The sequence below is a fragment of the Poecile atricapillus genome, chromosome 3 (assembly GCF_030490865.1).
Source record: "Poecile atricapillus isolate bPoeAtr1 chromosome 3, bPoeAtr1.hap1, whole genome shotgun sequence".
NCBI lineage: Eukaryota > Metazoa > Chordata > Aves > Passeriformes > Paridae > Poecile > Poecile atricapillus.
The window spans coordinates 87858251-87873959 of NC_081251.1; the positions used below are offsets into that span (position 1 = coordinate 87858251).

General features: G+C 42.2%; 1 protein-coding gene across 2 annotated transcripts in view; it reads left to right on the plus strand.

Moving 5' to 3' along the window:
• RBKS (ribokinase) overlaps positions 1 to 15709 on the plus strand; it is a 79941-nt gene that overhangs the window by 28619 nt on the left and 35613 nt on the right. For both annotated transcript variants that reach the window (XM_058836506.1, XM_058836507.1), the window contains one exon: positions 8996 to 9160. In XM_058836506.1, coding sequence (XP_058692489.1) covers positions 8996 to 9160 — 165 coding nt within the window. The remainder of the gene's footprint in view (positions 1 to 8995; positions 9161 to 15709) is intronic.

Below are 15709 nucleotides of genomic sequence, written 5' to 3' on the forward strand. Positions count from 1 at the left end.
GTAATTTTACTGCAAATCTTGATTTCAAGTTGCATCTTCAGTGATAAGTACACAGTGAAATGGCATTTTTTTTCTGTTGTTTTCATATTATTTGTCAAGACTGCTGAACTGTCCTCAGAAAACTTCATCTTTTCCTCAAGCATAATTTAATCAGCCAGCAGATCTACCTAGTTTTATTTTGTCCTGAACACACAGTATATTAGAAGGTTAAAGCTCTCTTTCCCTACTATGACTTACCCATCACTTTTACTATAGAATAATGTAGGTAGAAAAAGATCTTTAAAATCACGAAGTGAAATCATGAACCCAGCACTGCCAAGTCTACCACTAAACCATCTACCTAAGTGCCACATCTACATGTCTTTTCAAGCTATTTCCTCAAACTATTGAGAAACCTTAAAAGAAGTGTGTCTGAATCAAAATATAGAGGTCAGGACTGATAATGTTTATGCAAATATAACAAATTAAGAGTGATTGGATTAGTTCACTTTTGGAGTTGCTAAAAGGCTTCATTTGAACAGTTACCACAGCTTAGCTGACACATCAATTTACCAAGCTTCTGTGTAATCTGATGGTTGCACACTGGGCTGCAGCTCAAAATGGGAAAGGAAACATAACTATTTACTCACGCAGCAAAACTGGGGAGGAACTCTGACTAAAGGCAAGCCTACACAGGAATATTCAGGAAAATTAGGCAAATTAGTTGGAGATGTGAGTTTAATTTTCCCTAAGTAAGATTAATCCAAGCTTTGCATGGCAACTCTAATTCAGAAATAAGGTAATGCTTATATATTGGATAACCTGGATACCTGCCTGTTAACTTCCATCTCCTTTTCTTGGTTTGGATCACCAGGTAGATTACATAGAAACTCTTGACACTTTTTATGCTGCCTACAGTCACTATGGCCATGGTAAATATGAGGGACAGTGGGAATTCAGTAGCACTCCTGGGCCTCACTGTTTTGTATGTGTCTTGCACTAGGTTTGCTGTCCAGAGTGGTTGAATAAGAGCCAGTCTTATAATTTCCCAATTCATATGCATGGCCAGCTAAGATAAAAACAGTCTAAACTTGAATGGACAGAGGATGACCTGTTAAAATTTTACCACCAAGAATTTTTCTGAAGGATAAGGAACAAAACAGTGTTGTGGATTGTCGTGGTTTCAAGCTAGTAATAAAAACTTATTTATTTTTTGCTAGAGATATGGATTAAAATAAGAGCAAAACAGGCTTAAAACTTAAAGGAATAAAGACAGTTTATTAACAAACTACTAGAATAAAAATACCAAAATAAACTTTCAGAGAACCCTTTTACCTTTCACTACTTGATCATTTCTTTGTACACATAACAACATAGAGACAAAAAAAAGTTTTACAATCTTGGTGGTCAAAAACAGTTTCAATTTTAGAGTCTTTTCATCAGTCCCCGTAGAGAAACAGAAGTCTCTTTCTGCTAATCCATGGAGTTTCTAGAGTCCACTCCTCCCATCTCACACCACTCTGAGGTGTGCAATGGGTCAAATTGAATCTAGGGATGCTATTTTTAAGGATAAGTGATTCAAAGCAGAAATCTTTTTCAGTTGTCCCTGTGAGCCCTCCTGGAAAACAGCCATCTCCCTGGCTCCTTTAAGGCTTTAAAATTTTCACTTCACTCGCAAGTTCCAGCAACTCACAGGATCATAATCATTTTCTTTCCTTTAAAGTCCACACTTTGAATACTCTATTCCTCCCATACTCTAGCCATGAATTAAAGGAGTCTTTAAACTACTGTCCATCTCCACAGCTGCAACAGAAAGACTTTTCAGCAACAAGCATCTTCTTTTTCTCTCTTTCTTATTTAAACTTAACTCTTTTCTTCACTGTTTCTGGTAGGTTTATGATGTCTTACATGTTAATTGTCTCTCTTTTCTCTGTCTGTTCTAAGAAAAAGGAGTAATCTGTTGTTTATCTAGGTAATAAAGGAGTTAAAAGAAGAAAGCTACAAAAGTTCATAGTGTCCGGTTTCAGTCTAGCAACAGACTTTGAAAACTAAACAAAACTGCTAAACTGCTTTTCTCTCCTCCCCCCCCTCCCTGCGGCCTTGTCCCGGGCCTAGGAGGGGGGGGGGGGGAAACCAAGACGGAGCTTGTTACCTCTCCAGAGCCGGAAACAAAAAGAGAACGAGACAGCTCTGAGTGTACTTCTTAAGGGAGTGTTTACAAGTTGAATTCACTTTTTAATGGTCAGATTTGCTGTCAATTCTTGAAAATGGTTGATAATTGGTCAGGAAGAAAAACTCCCATCAGTCACCAGTAGCTTCAACTTCCCTTTTTTTTAACTCAGTTTTAAAGGTGAAGCTAACCTACGACATTCCACCCCTTCAACTTGTAAACACTTACTCTAAAATTATCAATTATATTCAATATACAACTTAAAACAATAAAGCTAATAAATTGACAGAAAAGAAGAAACAAATATTTACTACTTTCCACCCCTAGATTTTTCTATTACTGCTATATAAACTTAAGACAATCTTGCTTTGCTCTTAATTAATCTTTTATCTCACAGTAACACTATTAGTGGTCTAGATTTGCTAATTTTCGCTTTCCCGGCCAATGCACCAATTAAATGTCGTGGTTTCAAGCTAGTAATAAAAACTTATTTATTTTTTGCTAGAGATATGGATTAAAATAAGAGCAAAACAGGCTTAAAACTTAAAGGAATAAAGACAGTTTATTAACAAACTACTAGAATAAAAATACCAAAATAAACTTTCAGAGAACCCTTTTACCTTTCACTACTTGATCATTTCTTTGTACACATAACAACATAGAGACAAAAAAAAGTTTTACAATCTTGGTGGTCAAAAACAGTTTCAATTTTAGAGTCTTTTCATCAGTCCCCGTAGAGAAACAGAAGTCTCTTTCTGCTAATCCATGGAGTTTCTAGAGTCCACTCCTCCCATCTCACACCACTCTGAGGTGTGCAATGGGTCAAATTGAATCTAGGGATGCTATTTTTAAGGATAAGTGATTCAAAGCAGAAATCTTTTTCAGTTGTCCCTGTGAGCCCTCCTGGAAAACAGCCATCTCCCTGGCTCCTTTAAGGCTTTAAAATTTTCACTTCACTCGCAAGTTCCAGCAACTCACAGGATCATAATCATTTTCTTTCCTTTAAAGTCCACACTTTGAATACTCTATTCCTCCCATACTCTAGCCATGAATTAAAGGAGTCTTTAAACTACTGTCCATCTCCACAGCTGCAACAGAAAGACTTTTCAGCAACAAGCATCTTCTTTTTCTCTCTTTCTTATTTAAACTTAACTCTTTTCTTCACTGTTTCTGGTAGGTTTATGATGTCTTACATGTTAATTGTCTCTCTTTTCTCTGTCTGTTCTAAGAAAAAGGAGTAATCTGTTGTTTATCTAGGTAATAAAGGAGTTAAAAGAAGAAAGCTACAAAAGTTCATAGTGTCCGGTTTCAGTCTAGCAACAGACTTTGAAAACTAAACAAAACTGCTAAACTGCTTTTCTCTCCTCCCCCCCCTCCCTGCGGCCTTGTCCCGGGCCTAGGAGGGGGGGGGGGGGAAACCAAGACGGAGCTTGTTACCTCTCCAGAGCCGGAAACAAAAAGAGAACGAGACAGCTCTGAGTGTACTTCTTAAGGGAGTGTTTACAAGTTGAATTCACTTTTTAATGGTCAGATTTGCTGTCAATTCTTGAAAATGGTTGATAATTGGTCAGGAAGAAAAACTCCCATCAGTCACCAGTAGCTTCAACTTCCCTTTTTTTTAACTCAGTTTTAAAGGTGAAGCTAACCTACGACATGGATGTAAAACCTTTATAAGTACCAGGAAAGGGAAATGGATGTTTGTGGTCACGAGGTTCACAGTGGGCTATCTTATGTGTTAGTGTCAGTGTGAAGGGTGAATGACAGTCTTGAGATTCACACAGTGATGTGAATAATGCATAATGTCATGTAGTTTGTGTCTCTGAGTAACTGAAAATTGTATGCTAAGTTAGTACTGGCCTCAAATTTAATTTAAAATCTGGTAGAAGAGCAAACCTGGTCAGAGCTATGCTCTAAAGCAAACAGATGCACGGAATTGGTAATGGTTCTCGTTGTTACTTCTCTCAAAAACCATCTGGTGCCTGAATTGAGTAAATTGCAGTACTTATGTGCTTTGCTGTTGCAAGAGACATTTTCTCTTTTTTTTTGTAGAAACCTGGCTGATTTGACCTAAACAGGCTTTGCAGCAGGTTTCAAAGGGCTTGTCTACACATGCATGTTTTACTGCAGTGTCTGTCCTGGCATAGCTGAAACACCACAGCACTCAATGGACTGATTTAAAGTAGTTTCTGCTAGTTCAAGTTATACCTAAAAGGGAAGCATTTGAAGTTGGGGTTGGTGATGGTGTTTTGTGTTAAGATGAGGGAGAACTAAAAACCATAGTTATCATCTCTTTAAATTTAAAAATTTTCATTGCCGTATTGTTACACACCTAGTCTCCCCTTCTTACCAATTCTTTACAAGTACTGATACTTGTGAAAAATACCAACTCAAACCAACTGAGAAAAATTACAGGAATAAATAGGAGATATGCAAGTAAAGGGTGTATAATGCTGTGATGTATGAGTAAAGGCAGAGCAAATGAAAGCTGTAGAAATCAGAGTCATATGCGGCTCTGAAGTAAATCTTCCCTGATATTGCCTCTGCCTGTCTAACTGGTGCTGCAGAATTTCTTGGAAGTTTTTGACTGGTTACTGAATAGCACAAGTATAACTCAGCCACTATTATAATTGGCAAAGTGCTAAAAATTGGAAAATATCAGGCACATTTGATAGTCTTGAAGTTGATTATATTCTGGGACAATACAGTATAGTTTCAATAAAAGATAGAGAGGTTCAATCTCTGCTTTAATGCAGAATGGTAGAGAGATGTTTAACGAGTTTATAGAGCTACACAGAAGAATGTGAAGCCCAGAGATGCTGCAAAGGTTCCCTCTGGGCTGGTTTCAGAAATCTGTGCAAAAATATTTCTGGGACCTGGTGTTCCTTTCAGTTGCTCTCTTTTATGCTGCTGCCTTTTCAGAAAGTTTTGATTTGACTAAACACAAGCTTTACTATACCAGGATCCTGTACCCTTCGAATTTGTACTTTCTCTGTTAAGGATAAAAGCTGGTACATCCAGCTGCTTTTCTTAACACATTTTCAAAGAGGTGCATCACACCACTTTGAACCCAATGTTTTGTTTCCCCTTTCAGTCTGCCTTCTTTCCACTAGCTCTGCCACTTAGCACACCTTCTGCTAGCAATGTGATATTGGTTGGTAGAAGCTCCATAAAGTGATGATGTGTGTTGTACTTTTACACACAAATGTAGGGAGGGGAAAAACACTCTTCGTAGATAATTTTTTACATGATTACTTCTGAAGGTTATTGCAGCTTTGTCCATATCTGGTACTGACTGTTGATGGTGCTATTATGTTGGCCTAACTGGACTAGAGGTTTGAACAAGTCCAACATTCATATTCATATTCCTAGCAAAAATTCAGAGGAGGCACAATAGAGTTTGGCAAGTCATGATTAAAATTCTCTTGATTATTACAAGTTAGGACTTGGAGCTCACCTACACAGAACACTGTATGATAACCCTCACTTGAGACAGGCATTGTGCTGACATTATGATAAAACTATTAATCATTCATGAATGGTGAATAGACATTATTTTGTAAGTTGAGTGTACCTTCAATACCAAAGCACTACTAGTAAAAAAACATTCAAAATATATATTTAGGTAAGGCTAAGTAAACAAGGTAAACTTAGTATATATATGCCAGCTTGTTTGTATTGTACTTTCCATAGAGGAAAATCTTTGGTTTGAACCTTCAGGTTTATGAAGAAATAACACCTGAATTTTAGAGACCTTCTACATATTGATTTTCTTCATGAACTTAAATGTTTTGTATGCAAGAATCTTCAGTATTTCTATCAAGTGGTTGCCTAGAAATTATGATACCATAACACACCCCAAACCCACCCTCATATTCATGAACTGTGTGATTTGGCAGCACATGTTTTTCTTTTAACATTCTTTTCTGGTCACAGATATAATTTTCTTCTGTGTAAATTATTATGCACAAGCTCTGCAGCTATTGTTACAATTGCTTGGTTTGATCTGTTTGATATTTTGATTAATTCTAAGCATTACCAATGGTTTTTAGGCTTGCCATCCAGTTTTAAAGGTATTTATTGCACTGTGGTGTTTACTGGTTTGACATTTGATTTTTCCACTGGCGCTTCTCATCTGGTGTCATCTCTAAGATGACCCTTGTAAAAAAAGCCTGGCTTGAGTTACCCATCTGTCTAAGAACTGGCAGTAGCAGTTTTAGAAGCCCAACTTAGGACAGTTTTTATGTATGCAGCATTCATTCAGACTGAATCCAGTCCCCATCTGGTGTAAGCCTGTGCAAGCTTACCAGTTTCATTTAGCTGTTACAGCTTACAGCAAGTGTGAATGTGGCCCTTAATATTCTAGCTGATGTCTGCAAAGTTATATAGATGTTCCCATCAAAACTGATATTTTCAGTCAAAGAAAAGAGATTTTAGAATTAACAGTAATGCACTAAATGTATTATTCACATTCTTAGTGAATGAGATTTATCTCGTTTTACCTCACTGGAGTAGTTTTAGAAGTTAGGTCCACCATTTAAGGCTTCACCTAGGGTAAACAGAGGTACATAGACTTTCCTGGACAACAGTTTATCTCCTTCTCAAACAGATATCTAAGATATGTAAGACTAAAAGAACCTCCGAAAATATTTATCTCTTCTTGTTGAAGGAACATAGAAAAACAATTTTTAGAAATTAGTTTCCTTTGACTTTTATAGTGTGTAGGATTTTTTTTAAACTTACAAAATTATTTCATGTTGGACAAGATGAACCCCTCTTTGCCATCTGTCTTTAACTGTTGTCCCTGATGCTGAATTTCCATCTGATTTCCCTGGCAAGAAATAATTGCTTTCAACAAAATGTTTGCTGTTAGTACAAAATTTTGTATTAATTGTGAGTGCATGGCTCCAAATTCTGCCTTCATGCACCCTGGTGCAAGTTTGTGGTGACTGCTATCATTCAGTAAGTGTGGTATATAGCTAAGAACAGAATTGGAGGAGTTTTCCTCCAGCTTGGGTTTAGTCCATCTGGACTGTTGCACCACAGTAGGTATTTCATTTCTCTGGCAGGTTTGAAAGCAGATAAGTGTATGACCTTTTGTGGTTATGAAGACAATCTTCAGACTGTGATCCAGTGTAGCATGGTCTACCTTGGATTTGTACATATGGGTTTAAGCAAACAGCCCTCCTTACTGCCTTGGGCCATTAGCTCCAAAGTCTGATAATGATATACATGTCAGTACAGGTAAATAGTTCACCAAGATAATGAAGCAAGACACGTGAATAGACTCTGAGATTCTAGGAAGCACAAAGGCCAGGCAGAATTGAAAGAGATTCTTGTTCCACTGTCTTCTACTGCTTGCTCTGCTGCACCCTAAAGCTATCAAAATATAAGCTTGGCAAAATTGGTGCAATTTGCCTTTGAATATTTCATCAACAGGACTCAGATATCTTTGGTAACATTTACATGTTTGCAGAAGGTTTTTTGTTTTGTTTTCTTTTGTTTTTTATCCAAGATGCCCATCACTGTCTCTTGAAAAGCAGGGCGTTGGCTTTTAAGTGCTGGGGTTTTGCTTTTCATATGCAGCTGTTCTGTACCAAACCATTGACAACAGAATTGCTTTGGAAAGTTTGGGTCCCTCCCTCAGATCACTATATTATTCTTTCCATTGTCCTGTTTTCCTTTTGGAATGTATTTAGGGAGAGAAGCTTTGCACGTTCTTAGTCAAAGGACTTTGAAGTCACATTCAACAAAAATAATGCATTTAAAAACATAAATATTTATTTGCAGAGTAATTTGGTTCATTACAGAATTGGTAGCCTTTAATGATTGGCAGTCCTTAAAGAAATGTTCAGCGGGGGCGGGCTGAGCCTGTAAATCAAGGAACAACTGACTTATTGAAGTTAATACCTGAGTGATTAATAATAGATTTTAATTTGAAGGCACCCATGCCTGAAGGTCTCTAAGTGTTGTAACAGAGATTAAAAAAAGAAAGAAGCTTCAATAAAAGAAGGTGGTTTGTTTGTCTGAGAAAAAACAAAAGACTATTTGGAACCTACGTAAATGAGCCTCACCTAACTGTAAAACTATAAGAATAAAAAGGATCTTAGATGTGCTTTGAGAGACTGCCATGCTTCCACACGCACAGTTTTGCTTAGACCATTCTCCTAGCCACCTCTAAGAGCAGAAGCAGCTGTTGCCCACCTTTACTCAGTTCTGATAAAACTTTCTTTAGACACAGGCACCACCTTTCTGGGCTTTGGTGAAAAGTTGGTTCTGGTTTTCGTGACGGTTAGAAGCCCTAACTTGAAATGTCTCAGGTGCAAGCCTACTTCTCTGAAATCTAAAGAACGTGCATAATTTTCTTAGCTGTGTGAAATGCTTTTTGTTCCCAACTGATGGGAAAATTAAAATTTTTATGCCATTTTTGGCATATGAATTCAGTAATCACATTGATGCTTTTCTCTTCCAAATGCTACTGGAATATTTTAGGAAGATGCAAATATCACCCTCAGCATGTATCCACCATCTCCACTGTGACGAGTGCAGTGCTTCTTTAGAGATCACAGAAGACACCAAAATAAGACTGGAGAATGCCCATACATGATTTTTCCTAAAGGAATTTATATTGTATTTATTGTGCACTTAGTTCATTAGTAGATTGATCTTTTTCATTATCCTCTGAAATATTTGTGTATTTGAAAATGTCAGCAGTGCATACAATTTTAATGGGTTTTTTGGAAAGTAAATTGAAATACTCATCTGAAATGTATTGTAAAAAGTGCAAGGAATTGTTTTACATACTTTATTGCCAAAGTTAAAGTGAAAAACACAGTGTCTTCTCTTTAGGACAGAATGTTATTGTCATAGTCCCTGGAGCCAATCTGCTTTTAAATTTTGAAGACCTGAAGAGGGCTTCTGATGTCATCTGTAAAGCCAAAGTGGTTGTTTGCCAGCTAGAAATAGCCCCTGCTGTTTCTCTTGAAGCTCTGAAAATGGCACGTGCCAGTGGAGGTAATTTAATATGAGCCATTCTCTCTCTTTCATTTGTGCTACATAAAAAATACTCTTTATTATCATGCTTTCTAAATAAACATCCTGTAATCGATTCTGATTTCCGTCATATTAGAGTATGTTTTTATTTAGAATTGAAACAATAGCCAAAAAATTCATGCTATGCTAATGAGAAATGAACTAGCTTAAAAATTTTTGCAGTGTTAACCTTCATCAGCAAATCAACTCATACCCTTATAATCTCCCTGCATGTTTCTGGTGCTGCCTTTCCTCCTGTTTTTGTGTTGTGACTAAATGCAGTATAATGTTGGTAGGTCAGGAGCTATGGGTCTGACTGCTATGATTCCAGAGCAGAACAGGGATAATGAATGCAAGTCAGTAAAGTTACACACAGGGGAAAGTGAATGAAATTACCTCAAAACCAGACTTATGCCCTTGTTCTCTGAGCATAGCTTTCGGTATGGCTGTGGGGTTTTGTATAGTAGTTGACATCCTTAAAAAAAAAAAAAAAGCACTTTTTCTTCCTAACCAAAATTATTAGTGTGACTAGGCATGATGCCATTGTATAGACACAGTCATGGTCTGTGAAATTATTAGCAAATTGTTACTGTACTTTACTTTTAAATGTAGGGCATTATTCCTTCATTGTAGCATATGTGTAGATGAAAGCTGATATTTTGCTTGAACAGGATGGGGTTTCATTAACAACATAATGTTTTTGTTGTTTAAGTTCCTGTAATGCTTTCAGTTACTCAAGCACAATTACCCCAGTATTTGAACACTTAAGTAAATAATTATGCAGAAGAGGCATCTATATGAGATTAAAAAAGTGTTTTTCCCTTCTATCCAGAAGATCAGACTGGGAGAGGACAGCTCATAGCATAATCAGTTATGCAGCAGATCAGGGATGGAACTGGGATCGGAACTTACTGTTTTCTTGAAGCTGGACCCAGGCTAGCTCCAGTAGATCATGGCATGCTGGAATTGTGGGCACTCCAGTTTACCTTTTGCACCATGACCTGTTGTGCACCTGTTGCACTATATTTTTGTCATTACATTTTATGAAAATGGATAACAACATTCTTAATCTAATGGTTAATAGACTCTAGTTGAATCATGAACCAATATTCATAACTTATTTTGTCTATTTCTAACTATGAGCAGTCTTGGCAAGGTGCTTCACACTTTTGTCACCCTCCTATGGCAAGGTGCCCGCCTGTGACAGAAGAAGAGATTTTTTTAAAAAGCAATCAAAAAAATTCAAACCTGATACACAGAAGAGACATGCAAGCATTTAGCAACTGTAGATAGTACAATATATCAAGAAAAGATAGTAGTTAGCAGTGGGCCAGATGTAGTTCTTTGCTGTCAGTGTTATCATTGTGCGGCTCTTCTGTCAGGGAAGTTTGGTTGCTTCTGCTTTAAAACAACAGGCTACACATGTTCAAATGTCATGTGCCATCAAATCCAAGTGAACAGCTGAGTTTGTAGCAGTGTAAAAACCTATCTGTAGCTAACAGTAAATTGTTAATGAAATTTCCCTTCTTTTAGCTTGCAACACCCTCATGTATTATGTAGCACTTCATGTTAGAATGTTCACTTGACTAATTTTGTGTAAAACAGATGCATACTCAGATGCCTCAAACCTCTGTTTCCATGAGGGTTTTTTGCTTGTTTTTCTTCATTCTTACTGAAAGAAATGAACAAAAGAAAGAATATGGGGACACAGACAAGAACTCTTTGCTCCTCTTCCGTGAAGGTCATCTGGATCTGTAAGCTGGAGAGGGACATCTCATCATGTCATGTACATGTCATGACTTCCTCTCATTGTGGCACTGATTATTCATTATTCTTGTGGGAAGGAAGGAAGTGGCGGAAGGAAGGAAGTGGCGGAAGGAAGGAAGTGGCGGAAGGAAGGAAGGAAGGAAGTGGCGGAAGGAAGGAAGGAAGGAAGTGGCGGAAGGAAGGAAGGAAGTGGCGGAAGGAAGTGGCGGAAGGAAGTGGCGGAAGGAAGTGGCGGAAGGAAGGAAGGAAGGAAGTGGCGGAAGGAAGGAAGTGGCGGAAGGAAGTGGCGGAAGGAAGTGGCGGAAGGAAGTGGCGGAAGGAAGGAAGGAAGGAAGGAAGGAAGGAAGTGGCGGAAGGAAGTGGCGGAAGGAAGGAAGTGGCGGAAGGAAGGAAGGAAGTGGCAGAAGGAAGGAAGGAAGGAAGGAAGTGGCGGAAGGAAGGAAGGAAGGAAGGAAGGAAGGAAGGAAGGAAGGAAGGAAGGAAGGAAGTGGCGGAAGGAAGGAAGGAAGGAAGGAAGTGGCGGAAGGAAGGAAGGAAGGAAGGAAGGAAGGAAGGAAGGAAGGAAGGAAGGAAGGAAGGAAGGAAGGAAGGAAGGAAGGAAGGAAGGAAGGAAGGAAGGAAGGAAGGAAGGAAGGAAGGAAGGAAGGAAGGAAGGAAGGAAGGAAGGAAGGAAGGAAGGAAGGAAGTGGCGGAAGGAAGGAAGGAAGGAAGGAAGGAAGGAAGGAAGGAAGGAAGGAAGGAAGGAAGGAAGGAAGGAAGGAAGGAAGGAAGGAAGGAAGGAAGGAAGGAAGGAAGGAAGGAAGGAAGGAAGGAAGGAAGGAAGGAAGGAAGGAAGTGGCGGAAGGAAGTGGCGGAAGGAAGTGGCGGAAGGAAGTGGCAGAAGGAAGTGGCGGAAGGAAGGAAGGAAGTGGCGGAAGGAAGGAAGGAAGGAAGGAAGGAAGGAAGGAAGGAAGGAAGGAAGGAAGGAAGGAAGGAAGGAAGGAAGGAAGGAAGGAAGGAAGGAAGGAAGGAAGGAAGGAAGGAAGGAAGGAAGGAAGGAAGGAAGGAAGGAAGGAAGGAAGGAAGGAAGTGGCGGAAGGAAGGAAGGAAGGAAGGAAGGAAGGAAGGAAGTGGCGGAAGGAAGGAAGGAAGTGGCGGAAGGAAGGAAGTGGCGGAAGGAAGGAAGTGGCGGAAGGAAGTGGCAGAAGTGGCGGAAGGAAGGAAGTGGCGGAAGGAAGGAAGGAAGGAAGGAAGGAAGGAAGGAAGGAAGGAAGGAAGGAAGGAAGGAAGGAAGGAAGGAAGGAAGGAAGGAAGGAAGGAAGGAAGGAAGGAAGGAAGGAAGGAAGGAAGGAAGGAAGGAAGGAAGGAAGGAAGGAAGGAAGGAAGTGGCGGAAGGAAGGAAGGAAGGAAGTGGCGGAAGGAAGGAAGGAAGGAAGGAAGTGGCGGAAGGAAGGAAGTGGCGGAAGGAAGTGACGGAAGGAAGGAAGGAAGGAAGGAAGGAAGGAAGGAAGGAAGGAAGGAAGGAAGGAAGGAAGGAAGGAAGGAAGGAAGGAAGGAAGGAAGGAAGGAAGGAAGGGGCGGAAGGAAGGAAGGAAGGAAGTGGCGGAAGGAAGGAAGTGGCGGAAGGAAGGAAGGAAGGAAGGAAGGAAGGAAGGAAGGAAGGAAGGAAGGAAGGAAGGAAGGAAGGAAGGAAGGAAGGAAGGAAGGAAGGAAGGAAGGAAGGAAGGAAGTGGCGGAAGGAAGGAAGGAAGTGGCGGAAGGAAGGAAGGAAGTGGCGGAAGGAAGGAAGGAAGTGGCGGAAGGAAGGAAGGAAGTGGCGGAAGGAAGGAAGTGGCGGAAGGAAGGAAGTGGCGGAAGGAAGGAAGTGGCGGAAGGAAGGAAGTGGCGGAAGGAAGTGGCGGAAGGAAGTGGCGGAAGGAAGGAAGGAAGGAAGGAAGGAAGGAAGGAAGGAAGGAAGGAAGGAAGGAAGGAAGGAAGGAAGGAAGGAAGGAAGGAAGGAAGGAAGGAAGGAAGGAAGGAAGGAAGGAAGGAAGGAAGGAAGGAAGGAAGGAAGGAAGTGGCGGAAGGAAGGAAGGAAGGAAGGAAGGAAGGAAGTGGCGGAAGGAAGGAAGGAAGGAAGGAAGGAAGGAAGGAAGGAAGGAAGGAAGGAAGGAAGGAAGGAAGGAAGGAAGGAAGGAAGGAAGGAAGGAAGGAAGGAAGGAAGGAAGGAAGGAAGGAAGGAAGTGGCGGAAGGAAGGAAGTGGCGGAAGGAAGTGGCGGAAGGAAGGAAGTGGCGGAAGGAAGTGGCGGAAGTGGCGGAAGGAAGGAAGGAAGTGGCGGAAGGAAGTGGCGGAAGGAAGGAAGGAAGGAAGGAAGGAAGGAAGGAAGGAAGGAAGGAAGGAAGGAAGGAAGGAAGGAAGGAAGGAAGGAAGGAAGGAAGGAAGGAAGGAAGGAAGGAAGGAAGGAAGGAAGTGGCGGAAGGAAGGAAGGAAGGAAGGAAGGAAGGAAGGAAGGAAGGAAGGAAGGAAGGAAGGAAGGAAGGAAGGAAGTGGCGGAAGGAAGTGGCGGAAGGAAGGAAGGAAGTGGCGGAAGGAAGTGGCGGAAGGAAGGAAGGAAGGAAGTGGCGGAAGGAAGGAAGTGGCGGAAGGAAGTGGCGGAAGGAAGTGGCGGAAGGAAGTGGCGGAAGGAAGGTAGGAAGGAAGGAAGGAAGGAAGGAAGTGGCGGAAGGAAGTGGCGGAAGGAAGGAAGTGGCGGAAGGAAGGAAGGAAGTGGCAGAAGGAAGGAAGGAAGGAAGGAAGTGGCGGAAGGAAGGAAGGAAGGAAGGAAGGAAGGAAGGAAGGAAGGAAGGAAGGAAGGAAGTGGCGGAAGGAAGGAAGGAAGGAAGTGGCGGAAGGAAGGAAGGAAGGAAGGAAGGAAGGAAGGAAGGAAGGAAGGAAGGAAGGAAGGAAGGAAGGAAGGAAGGAAGGAAGGAAGGAAGGAAGGAAGGAAGGAAGGAAGGAAGGAAGGAAGGAAGGAAGGGGCGGAAGGAAGGAAGGAAGGAAGGAAGTGGCGGAAGGAAGGAAGGAAGTGGCGGAAGGAAGGAAGGAAGTGGCGGAAGGAAGGAAGTGGCGGAAGGAAGGAAGTGGCGGAAGGAAGTGGCAGAAGTGGCGGAAGGAAGGAAGGAAGGAAGGAAGGAAGGAAGGAAGGAAGGAAGGAAGGAAGGAAGGAAGGAAGGAAGGAAGGAAGGAAGGAAGGAAGGAAGGAAGGAAGGAAGGAAGGAAGGAAGGAAGGAAGGAAGGAAGGAAGGAAGGAAGTGGCGGAAGGAAGGAAGGAAGTGGCGGAAGGAAGGAAGTGGCGGAAGGAAGGAAGTGGCGGAAGGAAGTGGCAGAAGTGGCGGAAGGAAGGAAGGAAGGAAGGAAGGAAGGAAGGAAGGAAGGAAGGAAGGAAGGAAGGAAGGAAGGAAGGAAGGAAGGAAGGAAGGAAGGAAGGAAGGAAGGAAGGAAGGAAGGAAGGAAGGAAGGAAGGAAGGAAGGAAGTGGCGGAAGGAAGGAAGGAAGGAAGTGGCGGAAGGAAGGAAGGAAGGAAGGAAGTGGCGGAAGGAAGGAAGTGGCGGAAGGAAGTGACGGAAGGAAGGAAGGAAGGAAGGAAGGAAGGAAGGAAGGAAGGAAGGAAGGAAGGAAGGAAGGAAGGAAGGAAGGAAGGAAGGAAGGAAGGAAGGAAGGAAGGAAGTGGCGGAAGGAAGGAAGGAAGGAAGTGGCGGAAGGAAGGAAGTGGCGGAAGGAAGGAAGGAAGGAAGGAAGGAAGGAAGGAAGGAAGGAAGGAAGGAAGGAAGGAAGGAAGGAAGGAAGGAAGGAAGGAAGTGGCGGAAGGAAGGAAGGAAGTGGCGGAAGGAAGGAAGGAAGTGGCGGAAGGAAGGAAGGAAGTGGCGGAAGGAAGGAAGTGGCGGAAGGAAGGAAGTGGCGGAAGGAAGGAAGTGGCGGAAGGAAGGAAGTGGCGGAAGGAAGTGGCGGAAGGAAGTGGCGGAAGGAAGGAAGGAAGGAAGGAAGGAAGGAAGGAAGGAAGGAAGGAAGGAAGGAAGGAAGGAAGGAAGGAAGGAAGGAAGGAAGGAAGGAAGGAAGGAAGGAAGGAAGGAAGGAAGGAAGGAAGGAAGGAAGGAAGTGGCGGAAGGAAGGAAGGAAGGAAGGAAGGAAGGAAGTGGCGGAAGGAAGGAAGGAAGGAAGGAAGGAAGGAAGGAAGGAAGGAAGGAAGGAAGGAAGGAAGGAAGGAAGGAAGGAAGGAAGGAAGGAAGGAAGGAAGGAAGGAAGTGGCGGAAGGAAGGAAGTGGCGGAAGGAAGTGGCGGAAGGAAGGAAGTGGCGGAAGGAAGTGGCGGAAGTGGCGGAAGGAAGGAAGGAAGTGGCGGAAGGAAGTGGCGGAAGGAAGTGGCGGAAGGAAGGAAGGAAGGAAGGAAGGAAGGAAGGAAGGAAGGAAGGAAGGAAGGAAGGAAGGAAGGAAGGAAGGAAGGAAGGAAGGAAGGAATTGGCGGAAGGAAGGAAGGAAGGAAGGAAGGAAGGAAGGAAGGAAGGAAGGAAGGAAGGAAGGAAGGAAGGAAGGAAGGAAGGAAGGAAGGAAGGAAGTGGCGGAAGGAAGTGGCGGAAGGAAGGAAGGAAGTGGCGGAAGGAAGTGGCGGAAGGAAGGAAGGAAGGAAGGAAGGAAGGAAGGAAGGAAGGAAGGAAGGAAGGAAGGAAGGAAGGAAGGAAGGAAGGAAGGAAGGAAGGAAGGAAGGAAGGAAGGAAGGAAGGAAGTGGCGGAAGGAAGGAAGTGGCGGAAGGAAGTGGCGGAAGGAAGTG